Below are 17,087 nucleotides of genomic sequence, written 5' to 3'. Positions count from 1 at the left end.
GATAAGAGCAAGGACCTCCTTGCCTGTAATCGCTGCATCCGTGTGGCCAGCGTGTGACTGGTGCCCCACCTGCTCTGGGAACACAGTCAGCACCCAGGTTGCCACGGCTTTCACATTGATCGGTTCTGGCTGGCTGATTGGCTGGGCTTTCTCGTCTCATCCCAGCAGAGCTCTGGGGTCAGAGCCGGAGTCAGAAGACAGAGGTGGGTTTATAATAACAACACCGTCATGTAGACTTCTGAGGCCCCTTGCCTGGAGGAGCAGCCTGGGCGGATGGGAGTGCCGTGCTGAGCTGTTCCCCTTGGCAAGGACAGTCCCCAGAGCCGTCACAGGAGGCTTCACGTCCTGCCCGAGCAGGCGACCCAGGCAGCCACACTCCTTGGGGAGAGATCTGCCTTTGACCTCTCACACTTGTTACACGTGCTGGACCTTCTCTGAAAGCAACAGCCCGCTGGTGTCTACCAGATGAGGGGGCGCTTGGAGGCCTGACAGAAATGAGCTCCTCTGAAGGAGCGAAGGACTCCTTCATAGGGCACCTGCCTGCTTTTCCTAGGAGAGTGAGAGTACCTCTGTTCTTCCACCCCAACGAGTAGAATCGTTTCCTGTAATGGTTTTCTCCACTCCGTACAGTATCTGTACTCCACCTGCCGCTTGCATTTTGGATTGTTTTGTTTGCTGTTAAGTCAGAAAGATGAGAGCTGTGTTTACTCACGCTTTTCGCAGACCGCGCCCAAAATTCTGGAATAGGGCTCATGACATCTCTTTCCTTCACAAATAAAATCGTAGGTGCATGTTTGGTAGAAAGCCACACGGACTCTCCTTGGCAGAGAGCTGAATGCTCCCGTCCTTCTCTTCCCACTTGTGCCTGGGCTCAGTGGCCCTGCCCAGTTACCCTTTTGGAAAAATGAGGTGGTTTATTATGGAGAATGAAAGACTGAGTGATAAAGTAACCTGACTTAGCAGAACCCAGCAACGGGATTAAACCTGGTTCTCTGGACTCCAAATCCAGAGTAAAAACATGATTCTATCTCTTATTAGACTCATCTCTGAGCAAGAGAAAAATGAAAATCATACTGGTTTACACAAGACAGGAAGGTTGTCAGTACACCTAGAAGTCAGGAGGGAGGATCTCTGCTCTAATTTGCTTTTGTAGTTCATCCGCAAGGTTACCTAAGGGTCCAAGATGGCTGCTGTAGCTCCAGCCATCAGAAAGCATCCCTGCTAGCAGGGGTGAAAAAGGAGAGGAGGACGGCATGCTCTAGCCCGTACGGACACAGCTTTGTAAGTTTCACGGCCCACTCCGGGCATGTCCCGTCTGTGGCAGAGCCTGAAACAGAAGCCAGATTCCCAGACTCCTACACCACGCTTTTCCCAACGACCTGTAGACTACCGCTGGCACTTTTCATCAGAGTTTTTCTGAAGGAACATTCCTGTCAAGTTTCCGTGTCTCGACCCATTCGTTAGTCATTATCAGCAAGTGATTTTTCTCTTGGAAGCATAGCTAAAGTAAGGCGGTCATTTCAGCGAGACCTCTAGGTACTTCTGTTTGCTAATTTGTTCCATAATAATCATTAGAGGGAACAATATTGACATAAAACCTGAGTTTACTTTGCGCGGTAGTCTGCTGCCTTAATGTAATGCCAGCAGACGGTAAGGTTATTCAATACCTTCTGTCTTCTATGTTTGTACTGGAAAACAGCAAAGTCTTAGAACCCCTGTTGATGAAGTTTGTACATGATTGAACACTGACCCAGCTCTTAGCATTTTGATTAAAGCCATAGCCCACGTGGGGCGCCCGGGTGGCTCAGTCGGTTGGGCGTCCGGCTTCGGCTCAGGTCATGATCTCGCAGTCTGTGAGTTCGAGCCCCGCGTCAGGCTCTGTGCTGACCGCTCCGAGCCTGGAGCCTGCTTCAAATTCTGTCTCCCTCTCTCTCTCTCTCTGCCCCTCCCCGGCTCACAGTCTGTCTCTCTCTCAAAAATAAAATAAAAACATAAAATTTTTTTTTAAAAAAACCCATAGCCTGCAGAACCACGTGCTATGGCTTTTCTGAGCTACTGTTTTAGTAAAGGCTATGGCATTGGAAAGACGTAAGTAACATCATTCACTGACCACTGCATTTCAGAATCTGCTAATGGTTCAGGACTTTGGACAAATCACTGATGGTGATAAAATTTGGTGGCCTCAGAAAACAGCACGTGTAATCTTCCAAGGTGCTTCATTTCTGGACAAACTGGTAACCAAAATCACTTTTTACACAGTTTAGTGATTGTTTTCATATCCCGTCCGTGAAATTTTGTCCATATCTTTCTCGCACATGCTGAACTTCACTTGAAGAAGAATTTTTTAAATTTTTTTTAACGTTTATTTATTTTTGAGACAGAGAGAGACAGAGCATGAACAGGGGAGGGTCAGAGAGAGGGAGACACAGAATCGGAAACAGGCTCCAGGCTCTGAGCTGTCAGCCCAGAGCCCGACGCGGGGCTCCAACTCACGGACCGCGAGATCGTGACCTGAGCCGAAGTCGGCCACTCAACCGACTGAGCCACCCAGGCGCCCCGAAGAAGAATTTTTTAAAGAAATCATGAGGCTCGTGGTTTTATGTTAATGTAAAGTAGACATGTGTCCAAGATTTTATTTGTCTCAGGAATGAAGGAGAGAAGTGGCAAGGTGTAAAGAGAAAAGTTAAAGGCAGACACACATGTAGGCAATCAGAAATGCTGGGATGAGTTTGCTGGAAAAGTGGTGGCTTTTTCTGGGGAGGTGGGTGGGACAGAGGGACCCACTGCCTGCCCACCAGGCAGAATTTATTTGCATCTCTCTGGCTAGAACCCTTCTCATTGCTGTCAGTTCTCTAGAGCTTACAGTCATAAAATATCTCAAAGACAGTGATAAGAGTAGACATCTAAAGAGGCAAACAGCCCAGGAGGGGTTACATACCCAATGCCTAATATTCACCGAAAGGATACTCCATGGTCTTTTTTGTCCATTTCAGAGTTTTTTAAGATTTTTTTTGACACTTTCGATAACACTTGTGATTGATTTGCTTTAAGAGAAGTTTACTAAGTAATAGAAACATTATATATATATATATTTTTAATGTTTATTTATTTTTGAGAGAGAGAGAGCACAAAGAGGGGAGGGGCAGAGAGAGAGGGAAACAAAGAATCCGAAGCTGGCTTTAGGCTCTGAGCTATCAGCACAGAGCCCGATGTGGGGCTTGAACTCATGAACTGTGAGATCATGACCTGAGCCGAAGTTGGACACTTAACTCCCCTAGGAGCCCCTAGAACCATCATACTATAATCATTTCAAAACCCTTCAAGAAGGGGCATCAAGGTGGCTCAGTTGGTAAAGCATCCACCTCTTGGTTTTGACTCAGGTCATGATCTCATGGTTCCTGAGTTCGAGCCCCACGTTAGTCTCTGCCCTGACAGCATGGAGACTACTTGGGATTCTCTCTCCCTCTCTCCCCCTCTCTCCCTCTCTCTCTCTCTCTCATTGACCTCCCCCAGCTCTCTCTCACTCTCTCTCAAAAATAACTAAACTTACAAAAAGCTCATCAAGGAGTCTTGTATTTTTATAAAACAAATCATAAATACCCTTAAATACGTGTAATTAGCACAGGACTACTTAGCTAATCTTTCCTTGTTCTGTACCCACTAAACCCTTTTCTTATAAAGCCTTACCTGTATATTTTCCATTATGATAGATTCAGGTGAAAACAAGATAAATTGCAAAAAAAAAAAGTGCTAATTGTACAGATAAATTGTTTTTTCCCTTAGCCACATAAGCTAGCGTTGTCAATGTTAAACACAGAAAGAAGTGATTTGTTGATTTTGAGCGGGGCTTCAGTATAATACGCTGTTTAAAAGTCTAAACATGACTCTGTTGAAGCACATAAAAATTGGCCCCCATCCGAAGAGTGGAAATTCAAAAGGTTTTAAAAGCTCTCTGGGCTGTCCATTAATCAAAGATAAAATTGGGCATTCACAGATCTTACGAGCCAAACTAGTGGGTTTCAAATCCCCTAAACATCATCCTTGCATCGTAGCTACTTTCCAAGTCATTTCCAGGCTGAGATCAATATTTGTTTGACAGTACTTGTCTGTGTAGTTACCCACGTTGTGAAAGCGGATATTGTGGTGTCACTGTGTCATAATTTGAAGCCCACAGAATTTAATAGTCCACCTCCTTCCATCTTTCCACCCGTTTCATTCCCAGACAACCCAGCTCACAATTTCTGTGAGATAAGCTAGAAAGAAAAAAACAACAACAACCGAGTACAGTAAAACCTCGGGTTGTAAGTCATTCTGCGAATGTTCCGCAAGACAAACAGACATTTCTAATAAATTTTAACCTGATAAACGAGCGATGTCTCGCCATATGAGTCGTACCTGACGCTGGACGTTACGTGATCACAACCGAGCCAGTGGTTCTTGAAATTGGCTTCCGTATACAAGTGCTTTGGATTACAAGCATATTTCCGGAATGAATGATGTTTGCAAGCCAAGCTTTCACTGTATAGAACTTTCATGTTTTAACTTTTTTGGAATTCTTTGGCTCCTTTGGGCCAAAACACACACATTAGCTTCCGCCATGCTGCAGAACCTGTGAGGTTCTGCGAAGGAAACCACCAGAGCGTCCGCATCTCAACGCGTGTTGCGTAAAGGGCTACCCATCTAACCTTCCATCCTGGCTTCTCCCTGCCTCCTGCTCTCCCTGGGATTTTCTGCCTGAAAGCCTCTCCATCCACTGAAACGTGGACCACCGTTCTTATGTCCACCCCACTTGACTGTATGTTCCTAGAAATTAGGGGCTATGTCGTTTTATCTTCTGCTTCCTTTTTATGAAAAACTTTAAGCTTACAGAAAAGTGGAAAAGATAGCACAGCAAACACCCATATAAGCACCACTTAATCGTAACACTTTCGCCTTTTTGTGTCTTCCATCAATTTTTCTTGCTGAAAATATTTAAATGTGTCATTTTCTTTCATCGCTGAAGACTAAACATACATCTCCAGAAGTATACCCTCTTTGTATCTGCAACAACCTCATTCTCGGCGAAAAACATGGCTGTAATTTTCTAATACCATTGAATTCCTAGGCCATATTCAAATTTCCTCCTTCATTCTCAAAATATATTCTATGTCTTTTTTTCTCTCTGCTCAGATCACATTAAGGATCATAATTATGCTTGATTATGTCTCTTAAGTTTCTGCCAACGTAGAACAGCTCCGAGCTATTTCCCTATATTAGGCCAGTTGTGTTATAGAATCTTCCACATCCTGGATTTAGTCTGTTCCCTCACGGAATGATTTAACACGTTCGTCTCCAGCATCTGGTTGTCCCACTGGTAAAACAGGACTCAGAGGCAGATTCATGGGTGAAGCTGGGGCCTCCAACTTCCTCCCCTATAAACAGGCATTTTCCAGGGTGCCTAAGTGGCTCAGTGAGTTAAGCATTCGACTCTTTTTGTTCTTAGTTTTTAATGTTTATTTATTTTGGGGGGGGAGGGGCAGAGAGAGAGGGACAGAGGACCTAATGCAGGCTCTGCACTGTCAGCACAGAGCCCGACGTGGGGCTCGAACTCACGAACTGTGAGATCAGAACTTGAGTGGAAGTTGGACGCCCAACCGACCGAGCCACCCGGGTGCCCCAAGCATCTGACGCTTGATTTCGTCTCAGGTTATGATCTCACAGTTCATGACAGAAAGCCCTGCATCAGGTTCTGCCCTGACAGTGCAGAGCCTGCTTGGGATTCTCTCTCTCCCTCTCTCTCTCTGCCCCTCCCCTGCTCACGCACACATTCTCACTCTCTCAAAATAAATAAATAAAAAGAAGTATGCGTTTTTCCATCGAGACTGGCGTTGTGTTCTCTGAGGTCGTATTTTGGCACCAGGAAAATACCCCATCAGCTTTCTCGGAATGAGTTTAGCACACATGGACGGTCCTTACCTGAATCGGGTGTTTCAGCAGTGGCTGCAAATGGTGATTTCCTAAGTTCGTCATCCCTCACACATTCACCAGCTGGCAGTCTTCTGAAAGGAAGGCCTCCCCCTCACAGGCGGGCTATATGTTGTCCCCCTGAACTGCTGGAAAAGGAGGATGAATCCTTGATTATTCATTTTTTCCCTCCAAATTTGTATTTATGAAATTCCAGCTAGCTAACATCCAGTGCAATATTGGTTTCAGGAGTAGAATTCAGTGACTCATCACTTACATACAACACCGAGTGCTCATCCCAACAAGTGCCTTCCTTAATGCCCATCCCCCGTCTAGCCCATCCCCCACCCACCTCCCCTCTGGTAACCAGCAGTGTGTTCTCTAGAGTTAAGAGTCTGTTTCCTGGTTTGTCTCTCTCTTTTCCCCCCTATGTTCATTTGCTTTGCTTATTAAATTCCACATATGAGTGAAATCATATGGTATTTGTCTTTCTCTCACTGACTTATTTTGCTTAGCATTATACTCCCTAGCTCCATCCATGTTGTTGCAAATGGCAAGATTCCATTCTTTTTGATCACCAAGTAATATTCCATTGTGTGTAAATACCACATCTTCTTTATTCATCAGTTGATGGGTATTTGGGCTCTTTCCATAGTTTGGCTATCGTGGATACATCAGGGTCCATGTATCCCTTCAAATCAGTATTTTTGTATCCTTTGGGTAAATACCTAGTAGTGCAATTTTTGGGTCATAGGGTAGTTCTATTTTTAACTTTTTGAGGCACCTCCATACTGTTTTCCAGAGTGGCTGCACCAGTTTGCATTCCCACCAACACTGCACATCCTCACCAACACTTGGTTCTTGTGTTGTTGATTTTAGCTGTTCTGAGATGCGTAGGATATCTCATTGTAGTTTTGATTTGTATTTCCCTGATGATGAGTGATGTCGAGCATTTTTTCATGTTTCTGTTGGTCATTTGGATGACTGCTTTGACATCTTCTGCCCATTTTTTAACTGGATTATTTGGTTTTTGGGTGTTGAGTTTTATAAGTTCTTTATGTATTTTGGACATTAACCCTTTATAAGATATGTCACTTGCAAATATCTTCTCCCGTTCTGTAGGTTGCCTTTTAGTTTTATTGTTTCCTTTGCTGTGCAGATGCTTTTTATTTTGATGAGGTCCCAATAGTTAATTTTTGCTTTTGTTTCCCTTGCCTCAGGAGACCTATCCAGTGAGAAGTTGATAACGGCCAATATCACAGAGGTTATTGACTGTGGTCTCCTGTATGATTTTAATTCTTTCCTTGCTCACATTTAGGTTTTTCATCCATGTTGAGTTTATTTTTGTGTGTGGTGTAAGAAAGTGGTACAGGTTCATTCTGCATGTTACCGTCGAGTTTTCCCAGCAGCATTTGTTAAAGAGACTGTCTTTTTTCCATTGGATATTCTTTCCTGCTTTGTCAAAGATTGACCATATAGCTGTGGGTTCATTTCTGGGTTTTCTATTCTGTTTCCATTGATCTGAGTGTTTGTTTTTGTGCCAGTACCATACTATCTTGATGATGACAGCTTTGTAATACAGCTTGAAGTCCGGGATTGTGACGCCTCCTGCTTTGGTTTTCTTTTTCAAGATTGCTTGGTCTGTTCGGAGTCTTTGCAGTTCTATGCAAATTTTAGGATTGTTTGTTCTGGCTCGGTGAAAAATACTGATGGTATTTTGATAGGGATTGCATTAAATGTGTAGATTCCTTTGGGTATTATAGACATTTTTAATTACCAGTTTCAGAGTCAGGACTTGATGTCATAGTTTCCTCCAACCGTGGAAAACGAGTTGTTTTTCTCTTTTGGGAGTTCCATTATGGATTCCTGAACTGTTTTATACATTTGATGTGTTTGAAGCAATTAGGGTATTGTTCTTTTGATGTTCAGATTTCACCAGCTTCGGACCTGAGAGCCCTCCCACTGGTTGTCTAGTGACACAAGAGTGTTGTGTAACAAACAACAACATACCCTCGGTGACATGCAGAGTAAGCATTTATCTTTCACGCAGCTGGTTGTCAGCCGGTGGTGGGTTAGGCAGCCGGTGGTTGCTTCTCCGCTGGCTGATTTGCTTCCAGGGCTGGACAACCAGCTGGCTGCCAGCGGATCTGGAATGGCATCTTCTCAGGTGCCGGGCAGCTCAGCTGTGCTCCACATCTGTTTCTGCGCTGGGGCCAAAAGACGGGGCCACACATGTTTGTTTCACGGCCATGGCAGAAGCCAGGAGGGGCGAGTCAAACTATACGAGTGCTTCTCAGGTGCCTGCTTGTTCACAGTCCAGTGACCAGTTTAGGTCATGCATCTGAGCCCACGTTCAAGAGGAAGAGCCTGGCGAAGCCAGACACAAAGGCCGTGGGCAGGAGGGAGGGAAGCATTAGGGCCATTTTGCCGTCTACCGTGGTCTTATGGTCTGTGTCCCCATCGGTCACCGAACGCTTCCTTGCTGGCTGGCCGCTAAGATATTCCAGGTTCATACTGTATGTTCTGTGCCTCAGATCGAGAAATGCCCAGGTCTTTAGAGATCCCTTGTGCTTTTTCCTGAGAACGGTAGCTTGGGATCCTGTCTTAGAGTACAATGCTGTGGTGAATGTGGAACTTAACAATAGCCCACACACGACAATTGTCATCTGATTGGCAATGTTAATTGTAATTGTCCTTAAGTCATGGAACATGGCAGATTCATGGTGCATACTGATTCTGTTTAGTGAGAAATGGTATTATTTCTAGACCACAGCGTGGACGCTAGGGATTACAGATCAGTTTTTATAGCTTATGGCCATCACCTGGATGTTGACTTTCTTAGGAAGCATGCTATATGCTATGTGTTATCAGCATACGTGAATACAAGTGATTTGTATCCGAGAAGAAAATAAAATAAGCAATAAGTAGGCTAGAACGCTGTTTCTATTAGCAGCTATTTACAATTAAAAGAAGATAATTAAAGAAAAACCAGATGTGCTTCATTTACGTGCACCGTTCGTTTCTCAAAGTCTGTTTCTCTGAAGCAACTCTTTGTGATGTTTATATAATCAATTGTCAGTCAATTTATATAATCAAGACCAGCCAGGGGCACCTGGGTGGCTCAGTCAGTTAAGCGTCTGACTTCAGCTCAGGTCACGATCTCGTGGTTTGTGAGTTCGAGCCCCGCGTTGGGCTCTGTGCTGACAGCTCAGAGCCTGGAGCCCGCTTCGGATTCTGTCTCCCTCTCTCTCTGCCCCTCCCCCACTCATGCTCGCTCTCTCTCTTTCTCTCTCAAAAATATTTAAAAATTAAAAAAAAAAGACCAACCAGCAGGTCTAAGTCATCCTTGGCGATGGGAACCACGTATCTCGATGGCTAAGAAATCTCTAGTACCACAAAATGCCATCCATTTAAAATTTCTTCATCATGGGAAAGACCTTTGAAAGGTTTCTAAGAAATACATTACTGTGTCAGGCAAAAATAAGCAATGTACGAAGCCAGCTGATATATGATTCTCAGAGGAAATGACTGGAACGTCATCTTATTTTTGGAAAAGTGAGAAAAACAACGTGTTACATTGCTATATATTTTTCTATCGCAATTGGGCGAAGAGAATAAAATGAAAAGCAATCACCTCCCTTGTGTTGGCTACCAATGTCGTCGCTTTCTTTAATCATGTAACTTTGGAGAACTGCCGAAGCCACCCAGAACAATTAAATTAATGACATATTTTACATGCCGAGTACTTGACATGAACAATAAGTCGCAGAGGGTGACGCCGGGCGAGACTTTCTCCGGGAGATCTTCTCCTCACAACCTCACCCTCTGTGTTTCTCAGAATCCCCGGTGAGCCTGGCTTTTCAGTGTCGCCGTCCCGTCCTCAGAGTGTCCAAATGCACCTTACACTCCCCTCTGGGGTATCTTACTGCACTGCCGTGACGGGGAGAAAGGAGCTATCTCAGAATCTCACCGCGAGGCACTAAAGGCAGAATTGCGAAGCGGCCCTACCCACCCCTGCTTCCTTTGACCTTGTCGGCCGGGGGCAGCCTCTCACACAGTGAGTCTGCCTACGGAGTCGCAGGCGGGTTGCACATTTGGCGAATCAGACAGACGGGTGATGGTGTGAATTTGGTGAACGCATCACGCGTTTTTAGCCCCCGGTTTCCCCTCAGTCGTCATGCTAGGTTTTAGAGGTAGAAAGTCCAGAAGGTGTGGCCTTTTCCCCATGCATCCTGCTCTCTTTGCGGAGGAGACAGAGTTGTCACAGCCAGTGAGGAGCGTAAAGCAGGAGTGGGGTGCGGGGCAGAGCAGAGCGGGGTTAATCCTGCCTGGCAGACGCATGGCAAGCTTTGCAGGGGAGAGGCCTTTGTGGGAAGAGCGGACAGAGGTCCCCCGGAGGGAGTGGGAGAGGGCATTGCAGGCTGGGCAGTGGTCTGAGGCATCACCCAGGCACAGAAGGCACAACATGGTTCAGGACGCTTGATGGGGGGTGGGGGGGTAACAGCAAATTAAAATGGGAAGAGACACCCAGGCCTGGATGTGAAGGACCTTGAATGTCAGGCTGAGGAGTTGGCCAAAGCGGTCGCTGCCAAAGGACCTAGAAAAAAAAAAAATAGAAGCACGTCCTCGTGTGCACAGAGCATGGAGCGAAGGGAGTGAGCCGTCAGAGGCGTCCAGGTGAAGGTGGCGTTGGGCAGACCCAGGGCAAGGGCACCGCAAGCCACGAGGACCCATGGCTTTGAGCCATTCAAGACGCCCTCTAAGGGGTAGGCGCAGACGAGGGTTGGAATATTGAAGACGAGAGACAAAAAGGAGGCAGAGATGATTCCAGATCTTCTCCTGAGACAAGAGTAGCAGCTGACACGCACCCCAGAGCCTGCCCTGATCCAGGCGTCATTTTAAGTTCATCTCGAGTCTCCCGCACATAATGTCTCTGAATCTTCACATGCACGATATCGGGTGTATAGTATTATTTCTCCCGTTCTGCAGAACAGAAATGGCCTTTACAAGCATTATGAGGGATGGAAAATACAGTGAAAAAATAAACCTTGCAAATCACCAAGAAGGTGAGAAAATTCTAAACTTGCACTCATCTGAGAAAATAGTTACAAGACGTATAACTCGAACTCTGGAGGACGAACAGGAGAAAACTAATAGATCCATCATCATACCAGAATGTGTCAATACAGTGGGGGGGCTTTTTAAGAAAAAGTGAAGCGTGCAAAAAAATGGGCTGAGAATGAGGCAAGTTAATGAATGGTACAACCAGCACGGTTAAATTAAAGACCAAATAGAGAACCCTGCATCTTCCGGTTAGAAAATATCCACTCTGTCAAGAAACCTTCCACAAAAACGAACCCCGCCTCAGGCTATAAACCAGACTCAACAAATTTCAAAGAGTGGATGGTACACGTTTTTCTAACACATGTAGCAAATTACAAGTCAATAACAAAAAGACGAAGAAGAGTGTTTTACATACATTTGCAAATTATAAATTCCCAGTAACTCCCAGGTTGAAAAGGAAAGCATGACAGAAACTAAAAATGCACGGAACAGAGCACTAATGAGAAAACTACCCATTAAAACTTGTGGATTCAGATAAAGACATAATTCAGGAAATTTATGGCACCAGTTGTGACTTTATAAGAAAAGTGGAAATGCTGAAATTAATAAGCTAAGTGTCAAACTGAAAAGATAAGAAGGGGAGGGGGTAACGAGACAGGGTGGAACAGAGATTAGTTAACACAGAAACCAGCAGTGCCCTGGCGTCTCTGACCCGTGAGCCGCACACGCCCAGAAGACAAGCAGAGCAGTTCAGCTGTAGGTAACATCCCGGCATTGAGTATAAAAGGCTGCTGCCCAAAGTTGGTGGTCCGTGTCTAGCGAAGAAAATTACCTGGTGTTGCATAGGAAACCACATTTATTAAAGAATATTAACATAGTCCAGAATGTCCAGAAACTGACAACCGTCGTGTCTAGGATATATATATAGCACAAAATTACCTTCCTTACAAAGAATGCCCCCCCAAAAAAAGAGGGGAACATACTTTCAGTATAAAAGAAGATTAACTGAGTCTGACTCCAGAATGAAACAGATTTTGGAACTGATGGGGCAAACATCCTAAAAGTGTATATATTTCCATGATGCACAAGGAAGTACGTATGCTTTCCGTGAATGAAAATGTCAGCAGGGAAAGAAAGAACAACATGGAAAATCCTAAACATACGAATGCAGATTCTGAAATGTAAAAATTCACTGGGTGGACTTGGCAGTCAAATAATCATGACAAAGGAGAGACAAAACAGCTGTGATGACAGCTCAATGGAAATTATTCGAGGTGAACAGAGGGAAATTTTTTTTTTAAAGAACAGAGCATCAGAGAGTGTTAGATAATATCAAGGTCCCCAATATGTGTGCAGCTGGCACTCCAGGAGAGGAGAGGGATAAAACAAATAGAAAAAAATATTCGGCAAATTAAAGGCTGAAGATTTGACAAAGACATACATTTGCAGACACGAGGCTCAGCCAACACCAAACAGAATGAACACAAAGAAGTCTCATCAAAAATGCATCATAGCTGGGCTGTTAGAAACCACAAGCAAGAAGTCAGTCTTGAAAACAGCGAAAGAAAAATGCATAGAAACAGTGTCGGGGAAAGAACAATTAAGAGCTGCTTCTTGTTAGAAGCCATGGTGACCAGAAGGACGTGGCATGAAATTTCCAAAGGAAAAGGAAACACCATCAACCTAGAAATCTATATGAAGAGGCAATATCCTTCAGAAGTGAAGGAAATCAAAGGCACTCAGGTAAGAGCAAATTCAAGGAACTGGGTGCCGGCGGGTCCATACAAACACACACCTCGAGGAAGTTCTCAAGAGGCAGGAAAATGATGCTGGTGGAAACTCAGGTCCTGGATCAAGTCTAAAAAGCGTCAGAAAGGCGAGTGATGGGCAAATGCAACAGACTTTTTTTTTCTTTCTGACTTTTTCTTCTTCCTCTCTTTATAAATGAGGTACTGTTATAAACAGTAATTATGACATCTTGTGGAGTATGTAAAGTATCTTGATTCAATACACATGACAATTATAACAGCATGGGGCTGGATGTGGGCTGAAAACTTGATAAGTGTCTGTATTTCACCAGAGCTGGTACACTATTAACTCATTGTTGACTGTGGAAAGTTGAGTATGTATTCTAATCCCTAGGATAAGCACAAAAAAATTGCAAAGAAATACAGCTAAGGGGCGCTTGGGTGGCTCAGTCTGTTAAGCATCCGACTTCAGCTCAGGTCATGATCTCGCGGTCCGTGAGTTCGAGCCCCGCGTCGGGCTCTGTGTCGACAGCTCAGAGCCTGGAGCCTGCTTCGGATTCTGTGTCTCCCTCTCTCTCTCTGCCCCTCCCCTGCTCATGTTCTGTCTCTCTCTGTCTCAAAAATAATAAAAACATTAATTTAAAAAAAAAACAGCTAAAATAGGGAAATTAAAATTCTGAAAAATATGCAACAATAAAGTGAAAGCCAGAAATAAGTGGAGGAAACAAGTAGAAACTAATCACACACACACACCCCTACACCCCCCCACCCCACACCCCCACCTCCACACACACACACCCCACACACCCATACACATACAATGCCCTCACACACACACATACACATAAACACACGTTAGACCAAATGCAGCCATATCAATCATTTCATTAAATATGCATACAGGACATTCACCAGGTTAGACCATATTATGGACCACAAAAACGTCTTAATCAGTTTTCAAAGACTGAAATCATGTACCGAGTCTTCTTTGATCCAGTGAATTTAAATTAAAAATCTATAAAACATAAAAGGGCCAGAATACCTTTACATACTTGCAAATTAAACAACATGTTTCTGAATAATCATTGAGCCACGCAGATATTACAGGGAAGATTAGAAATAATTTGAACTGAATAATAATGTAACTCAGCATATCAAAATTTGTGAGATGTAGCTAACACCATCCATAGAGGGAAATTTTTAGCGTTCATCAGTTTTATTAGAAAGGATGGTCGGGGCGCCTGGGTGGCTCAGTCGGTTGGGCGTCTGACTTCGGCTCAGGTCATGATCTCGCAGTCCGTGAGTTCGAGCCCCGCATCGGGCTCTGTGCTGACAGCTCAGAGCCTGGAGCCTGTTTCAGATTCTGTGTCTCCCTGTCTCTCTGCCCCTCTCCCGTTCATGCTCTGTCTCTCTCTGTCTCAAAAATAAATGTAAAAAAAAAAAAAAAAAAAAAAAAAAAAAGAAAGGATGGAAAATCAAACTAAAGATCTAAGCTCCCACCTTAACAACCTGGAAAAAGAAGAGAATGAAAACCAAAGCAAGCAGCAGAAAGGAGTGAAAAAGGAAAGAGCGTAAATTTATGAGATAAAGAGTAGAAATGATAATACCGTTTGGATTAATCCAGTCTGCACAGGGTGGTCCCATCAGCAACTGGTTATTGTGTGAAATGCCTTGACCATCAAGCTGGCTCAGTACTCCCACCTTCGCTCAGACAGACAGTATTTCTTCCCCTCGTTGTGTGCTCAGCCCTGTACCAGCAACCTTCAGAAAACGTGCCCTTTCACTCGCAGTAGAGACACACGTGCCTACAGATACACCTCTGCAATCATCCTGATCGGTGTGTTTTATTACTTTCCTAAGGGGATAGTTGAAAGGTTAGTCATGCAAAGGACCACGGTCACTGTCTCTGAGGACAGGATGTATGCATTCAGGGGTATGCATGACCAAGAAACTGCCGACTCTTCCAGGTATAGCAAGGAAGGTTGTGGACTAACTCGAAACAGTCTTGCAGGATTTGGATGTCTGAGCATGCGTGCATAACACGGTTCACCCAAGCTGTACATACAGGAAATCACTACCCACAGTGTGAATTACTGTCCATGCTTTTTGGTAGTAAGTTTCTTAATCTGCTCCATGTGTCCACTGTGTGTTGGGCTCAAGAAAGCTCTAGAATGTCCGAAAGACTTCATGGGCCTGGGCACTGGTGTTTTATATGCCAGTGTGTAGCATAGGAGCAAAGATTCGGAGAGAAGCTTCACATGAGGTTATGTTGAGAGCAGCTGTATATACTTCACCAGATTAAAAGGACCCTTTGATGAATCACAGGATTCTATTTTTGTCGGAATAGTTGATTGGTTCTGTGTAAGTGTCCGTCAGAAGCCTGCTGAGCTCCTTAATGTTTTGTTTCTTTTTTATTTCTTCTCTTGTAGATAAAGAATTCATCTACAGAGAACAGAAAGGAAATGTGATACTACAGAATGTTGAAACAAATATTTCTACGGTGTTAATAGAAGGCAAAAAAATTGTAAGTACTCTCTCTAATGACCGGGATAATTTCAGTTTTCCCTCCTGCAAGTCAATAAAGCAGAAAATGACTTTAGGTTTCAACTTTTAGGAGGAGCCTAGCAGAAGCAATAAACTTGTAACACTATAGCCTGAGCAGCTAAAGATAATGTGAAATTGAAACCACACTAATTTAATAAGATGAAAGCAGTTTCTTTCGTGTGCGGGACATTTCTCTGCAGGTGCTGGAAACAAGTGTTGCATATCATATGTAATTGGAAGATCACGTCCTAGGGCTTTAGACATTTACAGAAAAATTGCAGTAATGCACAGAGAATACTTCAGGAGGGCTTGCTCAGTCTCGTTTAAAAAAACACCTCATCTCCACATGCACAGGGAATATTAATGTAGGCACACTGACTGCGCTTCGTCTGAACACATGAAGTGATGTTTAGGCTTTAAAATAAGTACTGAGTGGATGTGAATGCCAGTCAGTGCCTCATAATCTGGGAAAACCCATTTTCCCTGAGATTTAAGTAGCATCGAAATTTGGATTTTCATGTACAGTTGAAAATACTTACTTAAATTTTTTTAATGTTTATTTATTTTTGAGACAGAGGGAGACAGAGCGCAAGTGGGGGAGGGGCAGAGAGAGAGGGAGACACAGGATCCGAAGCAGGCTCCAGGCTCCGAGCTGTCAGCCCAGAGCCTGACGCGGGGCTCGAACCCACAAACCGCGAGATCATGACCTGATGTTACTTTAAATAAACACGGGAGAGGGGCACCTGGGTGGCTCAGTCGGTTGGGCGTCCGACTTTGGCTCAGGTCATGATCTCGCGGTTCGTGGGTTCGAGCCCCGCGTCAGGCTCTGTGCTGACAGCTCAGAGCCTGGAGCCTGTTTTGGATTCTGTGTCTCCTGCTTTCTGCCCCTTCCCTGCTCGCTCTCTCTCTCTCACACACACACACAAAATAAACATTATAAAAATCTTTAAATAAACAGAAGAATACAATATCATCTTTACACTTCAATTAGCAACATCAACATCATCCCTGTGTATTGAAAAGGCTGGGAAGTGAGCACTGAACTATGAAAATCATTCATCTTGTTGGGTGGGGAAGACTTTGTATATTATTTTTCATGGTGATGAATTCCATAATTGTTGTTTCGATGCCGTTTTACTCAATAATTTTAATCAGATTTTTAAAAATTCAGTATCACGTTTCAAAGGGATTAGACCTCTCCATCAATGAATATGTGAGCACTGCAGACAGTTCAGAAAGTACTTGGAAGGGAAAACACGTAAATTAAAAAAGAGTCCTGCTGCTCTGCTTATGTCAAGTTTTCTCACTTTTTATGTCTTTCCCTGTTTTAATTACTTATTTAAATTACTAAGTTAACATTTAAATAAAAAGTCTTTTTGTGTCTTTAATTTATGCTCCCCTTTGATTTTATATAATCATTAGACTGTAGGATTTGAATTTTTATCTGTCTCTAAAAATTAATGAATTCTGACTCCTCACAGAGAGGGACATGATTACAAGTATTATGAGACCCTTTCCAGAATCAAGAGCTGTAATGGGTTCATGTGTTGTAGAGGAACTCGGGAATCTGTTGAGATAAGAATTTGAGACCACTTTTTTCCTTTTTCCCTTCATCCAGTATGCTGAGCTTTCCCAATTAGCATTCACTTTATTCTGTTTCGCTTAATTTCCATCAAGGGCTCCGTGTGTGTGTGTGTGTGTGTGTGTGTGTGTGTGTGTTCTCACATTTGGAGGAGGAAGAAGCTCACTGCTGGGGCTTCTCCTGCTTGCCCTCCGCGGAGCCCTGCA

General features: G+C 44.0%; 1 protein-coding gene across 5 annotated transcripts in view; it reads left to right on the top strand.

Moving 5' to 3' along the window:
• The window catches only part of DPP6 (dipeptidyl peptidase like 6), a 953,748-nt gene that overhangs the window by 648,872 nt on the left and 287,789 nt on the right, over nucleotides 1–17,087 (top strand). For all 5 annotated transcript variants that reach the window (XM_058723704.1, XM_058723702.1, XM_058723700.1 and 2 more), the window contains exon 4: nucleotides 15,185–15,279. In XM_058723704.1, coding sequence (XP_058579687.1) covers nucleotides 15,185–15,279 — 95 coding nt within the window. The remainder of the gene's footprint in view (nucleotides 1–15,184; nucleotides 15,280–17,087) is intronic.

Source organism: Neofelis nebulosa, chromosome 4 (assembly GCF_028018385.1).
Source record: "Neofelis nebulosa isolate mNeoNeb1 chromosome 4, mNeoNeb1.pri, whole genome shotgun sequence".
Classification (NCBI taxonomy): Eukaryota; Metazoa; Chordata; class Mammalia; order Carnivora; family Felidae; genus Neofelis; species Neofelis nebulosa.
This window is presented reverse-complemented; position numbering and strand designations above follow the sequence as displayed.